This window comes from Crassostrea angulata, chromosome 1 (genome assembly GCF_025612915.1).
Source record: "Crassostrea angulata isolate pt1a10 chromosome 1, ASM2561291v2, whole genome shotgun sequence".
In the NCBI taxonomy this organism is placed as follows: domain Eukaryota; kingdom Metazoa; phylum Mollusca; class Bivalvia; order Ostreida; family Ostreidae; genus Magallana; species Magallana angulata.
This window is the reverse complement of record NC_069111.1, coordinates 30867232-30883022: the sequence shown is the minus strand read 5'-3', so window position 1 is coordinate 30883022 and position 15791 is coordinate 30867232. Positions and strand designations below refer to the sequence as shown.

Genomic DNA, 15791 nt, shown 5'->3' with positions numbered 1-15791 from the left:
TTAAATGTCAAACTGGAGTGGAGCAACTGTTTACATGGTTTTGCGAAATTAGGGACTAATTCTCACTTTATAAGCAAAAAAATGTTTTTGAGTTTTACAATTTTACTGAGTACAACTGTTGGCAACAACGATTAGGATATGTTGAGTTTTAGCCAGCAATCATGAACAGAATTGATTTCTTGTGATATTGAAAGAAATTTCTTTAAATTCCTAAAGAGTTTAAATTCAGGGAGATTGATATCACACACATATATATGTACAGACATATCTGTGTGTTGTTGAATATCTTTGTTCTCTGATTTAATGCTTGTTTCTATAAAAGTGTCTTCTGCTTTATTGCAATACTTTATGATCTGATATCTTCTCTTTGATTCTCTCTGTCACACACATATTTAAGTTGGATTCAATTTGAATAGGAAGACAGATTTCATTTTCACTTTTTGCTCTTAGGAGATGATATGAAATATATTTGCAGTGAATGTTTGCCCAGTCTTGCACACAGAAGGGAACACCCTCATATGGTAAATAGCTCTAGAGATTGAAAAGAAGTTGGAAGGGATTGATCCTAGCAATTTGTTTCATGCATTTGTGTACTAAAATTTACCTTTTATGTAACTGATATTTGTTTACGTGATATAAGTCTTGTTGAAGCATAATGGCTGAGTTACGTATAGGTCCTGAATTCTTTGGTTTTAAATTGAACATATTGTTCTTTAAGAGGGTTGCCTTTGTATGTTCAGTATGTTTATTGATTTCATGTAGATTAGTTTAATTACTTGACTGCCCAGGAAATATTCAAATTGAATGATTTGTGGGCTGTAAACAAATAAACGAGAGTGCACTCCGGATTTCAGTCTTTAGTTCTGAATTTGCATAAAGGTTTTTTTTTTCTCCAATCTAAGTGAAAATTATTTTATGTTACTTTAACCCTTGAATGAGGAAGCATAAACATGCATGTTTCATGCTCTGATATTTATATCAGAAGATTAAATATCTACACATATATCCATATGATAATACAGTTAAACTTGGCAATAGCGAAATCATAGGGAATAGTGTATTTTCTTTACTCTATCCATATAACAAATTCATAATGATAAGTATAACAAATTTGCAATAGGCCCAATGTAAATTTTGTTATTTTTCACCACTATATATGGGACTCAAAATCTTTTTACTTTGTACCCATTAATTTGTTACAACCAATATTGTAGTGAAAAATGTCAAGGATTTGCGAGGAATTTTTCCAGAAACTTTTCCAAAATTTGCTATATCTGAGACTTTACTAGATCCGTATTCACTCTACATGAGTTTTACTGACGTATTTAACCAAATAGATGTTCACCCAGTCCCATGTTCATAAAGTTCCTTCTTGCATGCATGGCCATGGATGCACTGTGAGTATGTGATATTTCCCCCAAAACAGATTTAAAGGTTTGCAATTTTAATTAAGTTTTGATACCAGGATATTCTTCACAAAACTTGAGATACTTCTGAATAATGATTTTAAATATTAGCTTATATTCTGTAATCTGTATATGAAAAAATGCAAATTTTGATTGAAGAAATAAACAACCTTCAAGAACTATTTCCTATCCCTGACACCCACTTAGTCTTCGATCTATATCCTTATCTCATTATCCTCTACTGGCACAGTGGCCATATCATGTTTTAATTGATACCCTGGAGATGACAGCTCAGTGTACTATTCTTTATCAATTCTACACTTTTTGAATTCATTATAATTGTTTTTTTCCCACTATGTTTCCATATATAGACATATGATAGTGAATTTATATTAGAAATGTATAATATTCCTGCTTTGCCAGTGAGCAACATGATCTGTCACATCCTGTACGGGATTTAAGTCTTGATCGATGCATACATTTTAGTGACAACTAACTCAAAATTTTCTTCTAGTTGGCATATGCTTGGTTTTGAATAGCTTAATTGAGTGCACAGGGGGTTTAATTCATGTTTATAACAGGGAATTATTCTATGGGAATGACAGCATTTTATCCTGATGTTCATATCTCCCAGGATGCAATGTCCTGCCTGTATCCAATCCTGGTCCATAAATAAATCAAGGGAGATGACGTACACATAATCTGTACCTGAGTGCACCCTGCAGCAAGCTCTGTGTGTCAGGATGTTTAATCCGACAGGGAAAGAAGATCTGAACAAAAAAATGGAAAAAAAGAAGCATTAAATCTTCACATTGTATAAGAACAAATCCCAGAAGTTTTATGACAGCATTGTGTGAGTTGATATAAAGGCCTGCATGGCGGAGACTCGTGTTCCAGTCTTCAAGGAATGATTTATATTTTTCTGTACAGAGATTTCGTGGTTATCTCTAGGATAATCCGCGGGAATGTGGGTGTCATCCCTTAGTCCATCGTATTGGAAATCAATGCGTTTCGCTCCGGGTGTACAAGATAAAACACAGAAAATGTAACCACCTACTGGTTTTTGCCCGTTGGAATTGTCATGCGTATGTATATTGACCTCTAAATTCATAGTATCGTATTCATTCTGAAGAACTAAGATTTGCAAAAGAAAAATTGTTTTTTTTTTTAAATAGTTTTTTTTTTTCTGACAGTACATATCAATGGACAAAGTTTTGGTAGTTTCTTATATGACCTATATTTGGAGTGCTTTGTAGGAAAATGGATCAAATTCAATATGCTGTGACAGCTGAAGTTTTAATGTTAATGTATTGATATGAAGGACATCCAATTTTAAATATTGGAAAATTCCAATTGTCAAAAGTTTGTAAGTGTCATTCCCACCATACTAGTAGAAAAATAGAGTAGGATTTTTATTGATTTCATATGGTAGTGAATTGGAAAAAAAATTCAATACAATTCACTGAATGCCATTTACAGAACAATCTAAAATGGCAAATTAAAGCAAGCATTTGTCTTGCGCAATTGTCCTCCCCCATCAACCCCACACCAAAATATTTATAACTATATTAAAATAATAGACTCGAATTTTTGGGCTTTAATACAGAGAAATCGGAAGAGTATACTGTCTTTTGTTTTGTATATTTTAAACATTATTGGTACTTGAAGATTACCATTTTGTTTTAATTTTTTCTCAATCAAGCTTCGCTAATTCATAATCAACAAAAATTCCTTTAAAAATCTGTGAGTTATCTGGATTTTTTGGATTTTACAACCTTGCGCATGCGCATTACATTCACGCTAAATCACGGGATGCTCTTTTAATTAGTTTATGTTTCCACATATCACATTTGCATGGATAAACTCATAAACGATATTATAAATACGTGTTTTCATTGAAAATTTGTCATATATTCTGTTCATCAAAGGAAATACCAGAGATAACTATAACTCAGTGCATTTAATATGAAAAATCCCGAAAGTTCCGAAGGTCAATATGGTGTGTAAATTCAAAGCAAGTAAAAAATGTTGATGAAAAAGTGTTGAATTCCTCATTAATATGAATTAAATTTTTAGATGAAAAGTATTTACAGCCTCAAAATGGTTTGTTATGAATAATTTGAATGTTATTTTCAATGCAATTTCAATAATTTTCTCCAAAATCGTTTCGGAGCGATTCTGCAATTTGTTGCTACATTACGGGTATATGGGAGGGATTTTAACTGTGGTGAAGGCCTGTCCCGAGACAGTTAGATTATTCTATCTAAGCAGAGTGTAGTGAAATTAATAGCATTATTTTAGGTTTAAAGTGTCAACAACACGGTGTGTCGATGCATCTATTTTGTAAATGTCCGATATCATATGCAATGTCAACCCGTGCATGCACTGGTCAAAACTAGTTTATGCTTAGTTTATTTAGTTAAAAATTTGTATAGTCTTGATTAATGACTTATTAAAAGCAAGTAGGGCATAATATTGTGATTTTATAATATTCTTTAATGAAAACTTTAAGTAATAAACTTTTGAAAATAAAAGAAGGACTTTACATATTGATGCACATTCATTTATCGATGTTTTATCAATTTCGCATTGCAGAAAAAATACATATAGCTGTGTCAACTGGTTTTGTAAATTTTTTACCCCAATTAATTGATGGGCTGGTGTATCACTTCATCTTTCATAGCCCCATGCATGCATGGACCACAAAAAAAAAAGCTGTTTATTAATTGTTTACATTTTACATCCTAATAAAATTGTATGATCAAAAAACAAAAAGGTTTCTCCTAATTTTACATGTTACCTTTTTGGTTAAGTGCTTATAGGTACATATATGTATATCAGGCATGTAGCAACAGGGGGGGGGGGGGGGGCAGGGGGGCCCCACGGATAAGGGATTTCATGTTTTGGGGGGAAAAAAATTTTTGGTAGGTAAGAGTTTTTTTTTTGGAAGTAAAGTTTATCGTACCCCCCCCCCCCCCCCCCCCCCCCCCAAACGGATTAGGATTTTGAAGATTTTGGGAAATTTTTTTTTTTGCTTGTCAAGATTCTTTGGATGAGTCTGGCCCCCCCACTTTCAAAAACGATGCTACGTGCCTGTATATATATATTTATATTATTTAACAATTATCAAACTTCCATTTGGCGCATCTAAATTCATTGAAATCTGATATTGAAAAGCCTAATTTTAAATTTACAGTAAAATCAAAGGATAAGAGGGGTATTTCAGACTAACTAAGGCACCCTGTTAGGTTACAATTGTGTTATTGAAAACTGCATGTATTTTAAACCTTAGAAAACTTCTTTTGATAATAAAAACCAATCCAATAGATTGCATGTCCTGGAGCAGTTACTCAATACTGTATGAATTGCAGGAACTGCACAGTATTCTCTATGTGTCATACCTCTCGCGATCCTTATTATTTGGAACTGCATGAATGTTTAAATTACAATTTAGAATCATTTCAACTACAGATTTACATCTTGGTCTCTTACCAGTAATTGTAAAAGTAAAAAGTCAAGCACATAATTATATCCTTGAATGATAAGTATTTTCACCCAAACATAAAAGTATACTTTTAAATAGAGTACCAGTTAATGTAAAGACACCAGGAGAAATTACAAAAGTTGCTATTTTGGCTTAAGGCACTGGTCACTTGAAGTAAATATGAACATGGAGTATATACATCTCTTAAGTTTACGAAATGGCCAATAACCATCCCAACCCCCTCCCCTCAGTCCCTCCTAAATGAAGAAAATAAATATGTAAATATTTGTCTGAATTTAATATTTGGATGAGATTTATCATAAGGTGAAACCATTTTCTCTTAATGCCAGTGAATGGGCAGAAATAGCATGTAGTTTTAGTAGGCATTTACTGGTTTATACTGGACGGGTGTTCACTAAAGTACATTTATTGGTTACGGTAATGAAATGGATCCAAAGTAAGTCATGCATTGCCAAGCATATATGAGTGTAATGTACATGTATATATGCTATTTATAGTTTTAGCATTCTTTTGAAATTCGTGAAGACAATAAACATACCTTATTAACCTTAAACATTTTTTGTTAAAGAGTTTATGTTCAAAACGAAAAGAATTAGGTGAATACAGTATTAAAGAAATTAAATGACACAATGGCTTCTTTACAATGGCAAGTTTTAATCTGGTAGGGATATATAAAGATTACTTAGTTGTTTAAAGTATTAAAGGTTGGTTATGACTTTCATTTTGATCATGTGTTAATATATTGATTTTATGGTTTTGGAATTTGTCAAATGTATCATTCTATTGTGTTCAAAATATGACATATATATACTGTAGATTCCTTATTTTACAATTCCGAGATCCGTCGTTGCGAGAATATGAAATCGCGAATGCGGTATTTTTATCCTTATCTCTTGTAGTTCTCCCCTCTCATAGAATAAAAGCGAGATTTTAAAACCTGTGAGGGGTGCTTCTCGTGATTTTACGTGGATATTAATTCTTTGCTTTTCATTAGGATTTATTAATTCACAGTATACTGCAGAGCAAATTAAGAGTCCAAGACAAAGAGCAAGCCTAAATTTTTGTAAAAATTGTCCTTCGTTCTCCATTGATCATGAAGATATTGCTACTTCTATTGTTTATATGTATCAAAGGGTCTGATTTGCTTATTCTCAAGTTATCTCTGTATAATTTTCATTAAAATACACAACTAAAATGGACCCTTGTCTAGCAAAAATGATATTAAATGGGGAGTTGTACTGTGGGTATGTATTAGAAAAAATACCTTTTTTTCCAAATTTGAATGCATGCAGACTAATTGTTGTTGAATATTATTTTGTAGGATAATTGAAAAATGATGAACCTGCTACAGCATCAAATGTCGGGAGAAGGAAACCATTGACATAGTAGAAGCTGTGAGGTCAAGGGTCATCATCAACTTATCATATTGAGGAGTGGGAGATTTGCTCCCAATGTTAAGTGCAGTCCAAATGACCGATACAATGTCCAGGCGCCCCTACCCTAACATGAATGTATCTGCCTCCCAAACCCACAAAGACGTAACGGATGACAGATACCGTGATCTACGACGACCCAGGAAGGTCAGATTTTTCGTTAACGGAGACAGGTACTTCAAAGGCAAGAAACTGTACATCACTCCTCATCGTTATTTTAACTTCAACGATTTGCTGAACGACCTAACAGGAAAATTGCCCTCAAATTTGAGCCTTCCCTATGGAGTGCGGCAAATTTTTACGCCTGTGTCTGGGAGAAGGGTGACAGAAATCGAGGATTTAAGTGATGGTGAAAATTACGTTTGTGCAGGATTTGAAGGATTTAAGACCATCAAGTATGGTAAAGCTGAACTGGAGCCTTGGTCTGTCGGTATGTAGAATTCTTGTTCATTAGAGGCTTATTTTGGTGTAATCTATCATGTGGAAGAATTAGAACTTTATTGACAGCACAGTTGACATTAATTTTGGAAGTGCCACTCATTTTTCACTTCTGTTCTTGGCCATTGACTTATTTTTGGCTGTGGTATTGTGAATGGATTTGTTTGTGTTTGCCTGGACTATAGGTTACTCCGAATAATGTTTACTGTAGTTAAAGCTAACCCGTGTGTTGTCTTAAGAAAATGTTTAGTTTTACGAAGGCAAAGTCCTAATGGTAAAATGTCAATATATTTAGTGATAAGTTGTTTGAGATCATTTTCAAAAGTCGGTTAATTTACTTCTTTTGAGAATTTTACAATTTGTTTTTGAATAATGCCAGGATTTGAATTGTTACACTTGAAATAGGTCTTGTTTGATTCACGTTTTTGTCCTTTTATAGCCAAATATGAAAAAAAATCTTCAATTTTTTAAGTTTGTGAATAAATGGAAAAAATGAAAATAACAAGCCTAAATTATTTTGATCCTTTTGTGAGTTGTCAAAAGAAATCTATTAGCACATGAAGGTTTCACCTAGCAATTGATAATCAACGACTGTTCTGTTACTTCATCCAAATCTTTGCAAAATGTTGAAAATCATTTCAATATTTATAGGAATGAAAGTTAAATTTTTTATTATAACTTTGAGAATTTTGAAATGAACATTGGCAAGAACCAAAAGAAAGAGAAAACTTAAGTTTTATATTAAGTCACTTATATACTAAATTACTCTTTAGTTAAAAAAAAAAACATTAACATGAAATGAAGATGGGGTTGAAGATCATTTTTGCTGCTGTATAATTATCTGAAGCAAGCCTTTTGGCCCATGGGCCTCTTCTTGTGAAATTCTAATGACAAAACAAAATTTACTTCTCCTACAGAACAAACCAGAAGAATTCAGAATGGTAATTGATAATACTTGTCTAACGTTCACCTCGTTTGCCTAATCAATGCTATGATGTATAACCCATTCAACTGGAATGTTCAACTCACATGAAATGTTACCATAATATTGTGCATTGTACCAAACCTCAAAACCACAGCAATCAATGGAAATGAACTGCAAACGGAACACAATCGAGGCTCCAAATGATGAGTTATCAAAAAGCTGATTATTCAGTATTTATTTTGAGTAGTTTCTATTTCTGTACACATAATCATTGACAGGGACACAATTAGGTGAAGAAACATGCAGCCATTGTTTTTTTTTCTTCTCTCTAGCTCTCAAGACTATCACTGCAAGGGTTATATACCGTTGTTATTGAATTTTTATCCATTTTGCCTTGAAGGACCTTCTGTTTTCCAGTTTTTGCAGATTTACTTAACAATAATACTGGTTTGGGATAAAATTCTTGTTTCTTATGACAGTGCAAATTTTTGTCAAACATTTCTTGTTAAATTTTAATTTGGTTGGAGGGGAATATGGTTATGTAAAGGTTAAAGTTATTCAGCTTTAAAATAGGATGCATTTCTTTTGAAGAAAATTTCATGTATCAATTTGAATACATATAAGATACTCTACAAATCAATATTCAAATAATGGGAGGCAGAAATGAGCATGGTATAGTTAGTGATAGCCAATGCTTTAAAGAAGTTTGCCATCTTGAATTGTTTATCTTGTTGCAGTTCAGTTCCGAGAAAAAGTAATCAAAAAATGACAAAATTAATCAATGTGAATGTAATGTTTGAATTTAGAATAAAAATCACGGCCTTAGCACAGCACAGTTATTGAAGAAAAAAAGTCCAATCACTAAGGGAAAGAACACGGTCACCCCAGAATCCTGGATACAGTTTTGTTCTCCAATTTTCAAGTGTTCAATATCCCATTTAATTTTGTTTGAATCACATTGCATATTTGTACAATAAAACACAACATTGACCCACTAATGCCCTGCATGCCAGCTCACACATTATCCTTGCTTCCCAGCTGTCATACGTGACATAAATTATTGAATGGACCATCAATATCTTAATTCAGGTACATTTATGTGATCAACTCACCTGCTTATGATATAGCTATACATGATTATGTTGGCTACATCTTTATTGAATATTAACCAGTAGGAGTGAATGAATTAATGCTCATGCATGTACCAGAAGAAGTGACCAAGAGCCAATGTTCATTCATTAATTATGATAAGTTTGCATTTTTTCTGCTGAAGTTGCTATAATTAGGGTTATGGGGCTATTGTGTTGGTTGATACTCATGTGTTTTTTATATATATATATATATATATATATATATATATATATATATATATATATATATATATATATATATATATATATATATATATATATATATATATATATATATATATATATATATATATATATATATACACACACACAAATTTATTTGTGTCTCATTTATATAATGCTGATAACTTTTTTTATGGTGACATCATACATCATTTTACACTCGAGTTAAAAAATATTTTGTATATACCGGCGGTAAATTTCATTTTTACCATTTAGATTTAAGAGAGTTTTTTAAATTTAGCAGAATTTTTGTTCTCATTATGAATTCATCCCTAAATGACTTTTATGTAAATTTTTCAGAGATTCTAAGTGATCATAGATCCACCAAATATGGTACTTAAGTGTGCATTTCCCTGCCTTAAGCTTGCTGAGTTCAGGGGCTGCTCAGATTAACCTCGTCCTTTGGCCTCTGTAACCTGGTGTGAATAAAGCTAAACTCTGCATATTTAGAATTTGAAGAAATACCTGAAAGGTGGAGGGAAAATAGCTCAAAAAAAACTATAAGAAAAAATTGACATCTATATAGAAATATTGTGAAAATTCATACACTTTTCCAAATTTTATTCAAAAGCACATAATTGGAAGCAAGCATTTTTTCAATAATATTTTATTTGGAATATTTTTAACATAAAATTAATGAAAAACACTTTTTGGTCAAACTAATTAGAGAGCAAGAATATGTAGTGAATTTTTGCATCAGAAAATAGTAGTTTTAGCAAAATGATTATTGATTTTAGAAACTCAAAAAGATCCCCTTTTCATATATATATATGCAAGTTTAGCAAGAGCCTTGATATTTTTTTGTTTTCTTCATAAGTATTCTCAGCCTCCAATATTATGTTATGTTTTTTTTAATTGTGAAAAAGCATTAATTAACTCCAGTACAGCTTTTGATGTTGTATATGTATCTTCCTTTTGTGTGTCATAATCCAACAAATCCACTACTGTTTTGTCCATAAAAAGCCCCCTGTTTTTAGTTCGAGAATTTGTTTCATTACGTTAATTTCCATTGATAGAATATCAAGAGGATTTAGGGGGGGGGGGGGGGGTCTGCTCCAAGCATTAGGCCATTATCATTCAAGGTTGAACTGAATTTTTCATGAATTTGACTGCATGTAGAGGACGTACATTTAATTTTTGTTAGATTTTCCTTTTTCTGTTCCATAGTTTACAAATTCTTGACCAGTTTGGTTTAGAAGTGATTTTTGAAATTTGGATTTGGATTTATATGTATTTGTATGTGTGTCACATCTTTTCATTGAAGTCCATTGAGTTATTGCAACAATAGATGCTTGGTGTATGGGCTGATCAAGTTTTAACTTAGGCCAAACCAATATATCGGTAATTTATAAAGTATAAGCAGGCAAGCGATTAAATAATAAAATTATTATTTGTTGTAGCCAAAATTTTTTGGCAGTACATAGAATAATTTGTGCGGACCGTTATATTTTTTTCATACTTGTCTCTGATTTTTAAGTAAAACTATTTAAAATGCGAAAAATAGAGCGGTAATAGGACAGAAAACAGAGCAGAATTTCCTGGATGCAGGAAATTAATAATATTATTTGTATAGTTTTATTTAAATATGAGCGTGTGGGATCTGAAGAATAAGAAATTATCTTGGTTTGGCCTTATGAAAACCAAATTAGATAAGCAGCCAAATTTCAATCAATAATTACTTAAATTTAAGGAATAGTACTGGTATCTTGAATAAGATTTACTGCTTTGCTAATGACAAGCGCATCTAAAACATCACTTTAGAATATCAATGGTCCTTGATGCGTTTGATTTTATTTCAAATTTTTACGAATTCTATTGAATATCAATGACCATGGGTAATTTACAGTGAATACATTTTTGCATGGTGGGATATAATTAATATGATACATACGTGCTGTATGGTATTGTATAGACTATCGGTATTTGGTATGGAATTTAATACTTTGATGCTTTTTTTATATGGTGTAATATATATTTTAGTTATGTGATATATTATTATCTAAACTTGCACAGTATGCTAATCATTGATCTATTGCAATTTTTGATTACCATATAGGGCTGAGAAAAAGTAAGTTTGTGATGTATATATATATTATTCTGAATAACCAACCATACAGAAATAGCCATGCTACAATAACTCAAATGCTTAGCACTAACTCTGACACAGCAGTACTTTAAACTGTATTGTACATGTCAAATGCTTGAATTCATTCAACACAGTAGTATTCCATTTTTACAAAGCATGCATGTACAGTTAAGCTTCCAGCAAACTTGTAGGAGGAGCTAAATTCCTCATGTTTTATAGATAGAGTAGTGCTGTGTCCAGCTGATAGTAGAAATGTTTTTTGGGATGCTATATATATATGGTGATAGATGTAAACTTCATAGAATTTTGGCTGCATGGTGCTATTTAATTCAATATATGATGAAACCTAAAAAAATATTTATTTTTTATGGTGATGGAACCCTAGCTGTTTTGATCAATCTTTAATTTTTTTTAAAAGAAGACATATCTATCTTTTTTAAATCGAAATTTATCATAAATGCACAAGTTTTTGTGTTTAAAAAGATAACTCTAAAGTAAAGAGCCAATTGTGACCTGGTATATACCAGTACATGTATCACATGATATTTTGAACCCTGCAAAGTTCTGAATCAAAATATTGCTGTCAAATATTAAACCTCTTCTATGAAATATATTGAAACCCCTACTCAAAATATTAAAGGCCTAAAATAACCCCCACAGATTTTCACAATAGATTGAACCCTTCTTCTATTTCAAATTCCTATGGGAGAGGGGGTTCAAAATGTATTGAACCTTCCTCTGTTTTCATTCTATTGGAGACTGGTTTCAGAATACTATGGCTGTGATAAATTGAACCCCCCACCCCCCTCCAATTTCCAATTCCCATTGGAGAAGGGGGTTCAATATTTTGAAGCCATAATATTTTTAACCTTGCATTCTGAATATTGCATAATATTTTGAATCTGGGCTCGAAATCTCGATCTCTGCTTTAAAATATTATGACATATACCAGTACATTAAATTGTGTTTAAAGTTCACTGAATGAGACCCTAACTTTGTACTTACACTCAGAGATTGCATGTGCCTTAATTTCTTTCTAATGTGTTTTTTTCTGAGTTTATGAACAGTTCAAGGTTATGATTATCATGCATGCAATCAGAGGGAGTATTTCTAAACCATGTTTGCCATACTAAACTGTAGCACTAGAAAATAAATCTTGCCAGGTACAAAAGTTGCTTGTAATTTTAAACAGTGTATGACCTTCATTTAAAAAAGGACTGTGTCATTTATTGGATCAAGGTCTTTTTGCAAAGAAATTTTTTTCCCTTTGAAAACTCCAAATCATTTTCCATTGATGAGAGTTATCTCTCTTTGCAGAGGAAAAAACTTAAAGATGTGCATTGCATTAGGGCTACATTTTTTAATTTGTTGTTTTTCAAGACTTTTTTCAAAAATTGGGTCGGTATAGCTCAAAATATAATATGTAAAGACACATTTTTGCACAATTTTTTTAATGTCATACCACTCACTCCTTTCCAACAAAAAATTTAAAACATATCCATGCAGCTTAAATTCCCTCTTGTCAATTAAACATTAAGATTCCCATTTTATATAATTACGCTGAATTTTCTGGTTTATATGATGGTCTTGATATATAAATTTATTATTCATCCACTTCACTCCACAAACTATCTGAAAATTTGGGTTGTCGGTCTTGAAAAACAACTAATATTTTTTTTTTAAAAGTGGCTTAGAGGTTAGAATGGAAAAGGAACAGTGAATGAGACTTCCATTTAGCTTGGACATGGAACCATATGGAATTCCAAGTATCAATATTTGAGATATCACAGCTAGCCCAACTGATAATTAATTTCTTATATCAAGTAAATATTAAATATTTATTAATTAAGTCTAATTTAAATTTCTTAAAAACATCTGCAGCTGCAAATGTCCTGAGAAAGTTTAATATATGATACATGCTGGTTTAGTATTCATAAAAACATCAACTGAAAACTTAAAAATTTAATGAAAGAAGATTTTATTACTTGAATCAAATTCAGCTATTTTATTTCTATGCAATAAAACATCCTCAACCACTTGCATTTTCCATCTTAGTCAGTTATGAAAAGCCTCAGAAAGCAAGCATAGAATACTATTAGTATAGAGATAAGTACGGAAAATTGCTATAATCCATCTTAATGGTCGGATTCCCGTGGGAATGAACCCTCCTAATCCCTGATACCCCCCACTCATTGATTTTATGTGTAGTCTGATACAGCAGTTAAAAAATTGTTGGGTACCTAGATGCTTCAATATTCAGAACTTGGGGTTGCCAGGTGTAAGTGCAAGCTTGTTCTCAAAATCTTGGACTTACATATTGAATGGACCTTCAATAGGAAAATTATCACAAAATGAATTGCTGATTTTGGAAAGAATGTTGAATTTGAATCATTGTGAACCTGTTCTTGGGATCTGGCTTGAGAACTTTAATATATTAGCAGAGCTAGTTGCGTTCTTTTGGAATTTATAGGATTTGACCAAAAAATACTCGTAAAATCAGACATGAATATCCGACTTTGGCAAGTTGGATAAATCATGATCAGGAACTTTTCCCTTGATCTTGCTTGACATCTATAAGATATATGGGAGACTTTGGTTTACATGTGGAAGCAGGGCTTGTAAGATCATATTGCGTATATAGGAATGGATTTGAAGGAACTTTTTGAATTGGGAATGAGTGCGAATCCCTGCTGAATGAGGATTCGATCCATCTGAATAGAAATATTTTCCCCATTTTTTGAGATTTTTTTGTGAATTCTCCAATATGTTTGCCCCACCGCAACTTCCATCACGCCCTGACCCAAGAGATAAGCTGCGATGCATGTACTCTCGGCACCCCTCGGGACGTATTGAGTTGGTCAAACAGCAAAAGACAGAGACTTCTGATACATGGAAAAATCGTGATGTGGAGGTGATAGACATTGGTCCAGACCCTCCATTTCTGTATAGGAGGTATATTTGGGGTCGCCAGCGTGAGTATTTAGTTTAAGGCAGTTGTATCATCATCAGTGCAGTAGTATAATTATTACACTTTTAAAGAAATCAATGGATGTCTTTATAGGATATAAGATCATTGAAATGTTGATCAATCCTAATGATGAAAAGATTCAATGCCTATAGAGAAAAAAAAGGTTTCTAACCAGTCCAATTTATTTTAAAAAAAAATATTTATGAACCAATACGATCTAAATTATAGAAAATCTAATGGAATGGCTTTTTATATTAAGTTTAACTCTAAAAATCAATATCCCATTTCCTTCACAAAACAGTGTACCATTTGTCATGAATAATTCATTTCTCAAATACATTCACAGAGTGTCATTAGGGCCTGAGATATTTCCAGGGATTGGAGTTCTAAGTCTAAACTTTTTAAAATTTTATACATATATTGTATTTTGCTGCATTAATTGTCAATATAAAAGAATAAATATTTGGTGTATTGTAGAGTTATCTCTCTTGGATCAGATTAATATTGCACATGCCAAACCTTTTTTTTATAGCTCACCTGAACTTAAGGTGCAAGTGAGCTTTTCTGATTGCCTGTTGTCCGTCATCAGTCTGTCTGTCTGTAAACTTTTCACATTTTTGACTTCTTCTCTAGAACCACTGGGCAAAATTAACTACGCTTTGTACAAAACATCCTTATATTAAAAGGATTCTGAATTGTTAAAATAAAGGGTCAAACCCTTTTTAGAAAGGAAATAATTATGAAGCAGTAAAAATAGGATGGTTGTTTAAAATAATCCCCCAGATCAATACTGGGGCCCCAAGAAGGGTTCAAAGTTTAACATAGAAATATATAGGAAAAATGATTAAAAATTAAAGAACTACACTTGTATAATTAGTGAAATTAATATGCAAGCATCCTCAAATAATGTATATTCTAAATTGTTATAACCTGTGACCCTTAGACCAATACTGGGGCCCCAAGAGGGTTTCAAGTTTAGCATAAAAATATATAGGGAAAATGTTACCCTGCTACAATTAGTGAGAATACTATGCAAGCATCCTCAAATAGTGTAGATTCTAAATTGTTAATATTATGATCCTTAAGACAATACTGAGGCCCCAGAACTGGTTCAAAGTTTAAAATAGAAATATATTGGGAAAATGTTTGAAAATCTTATTCCCAAGAACTACACTGCTACAATTAGTGAACATACTATGCAAGCATCATCAAATAGTGTAGATGCTAAATTGTTGATGCCAAATTATGACCCCTAGATCAGTACTGGAACCCAAATAGGTGTTCAAATTTCAAAATTCAAATATGTATGGAAATTGTATGAATTTAAATTGTGAGATTATTATGCCGGCATTCTAGGATAGTGTACTAATAGATTCTAAACTGTTAAAACCATGACCCCGAGACCAGTACTAGGTGCCCAAGATGGGTTCAAAGTTTAATTATAGAAATATATTAGGAAAACTGTTTGAAAATCTTCATTTAAAAAAACCAATGCTGTGTTTAGTTGCGGTATTTAACTATGTATCAGCATCATCATATCTTCATATCAAGGTCAAAGTGACCTTTTCAATTTTTTATAATTATGTTTACTTCATTTTACATTTTTGATATCTTTAATATGTTGAGACCTAGAATAATGAGATTAGCCAGTTGATGC

The 15791-nt window shown here is 32.1% G+C and overlaps 1 protein-coding gene across 5 annotated transcripts in view; it reads left to right on the top strand.

The window, feature by feature from the left end:
* Positions 1–15791, top strand: part of LOC128172648 (serine/threonine-protein kinase DCLK1-like) — a 39053-nt gene that overhangs the window by 6993 nt on the left and 16269 nt on the right. For 2 of the 5 annotated variants that reach the window (XM_052838433.1, XM_052838427.1), the window contains exons 2-5: positions 6233–6774; positions 7700–7723; positions 9381–9413; positions 11137–11148. In XM_052838433.1, the coding sequence (XP_052694393.1) occupies positions 6363–6774; positions 7700–7723; positions 9381–9413; positions 11137–11148 (481 nt within the window). In that variant the 5' untranslated portion in view covers positions 6233–6362. The remainder of the gene's footprint in view (positions 1–6232; positions 6775–7699; positions 7724–9380; positions 9414–11136; positions 11149–15791) is intronic. The other 3 variants (XM_052838437.1, XM_052838444.1, XM_052838451.1) reach the window with 3 other exon arrangements.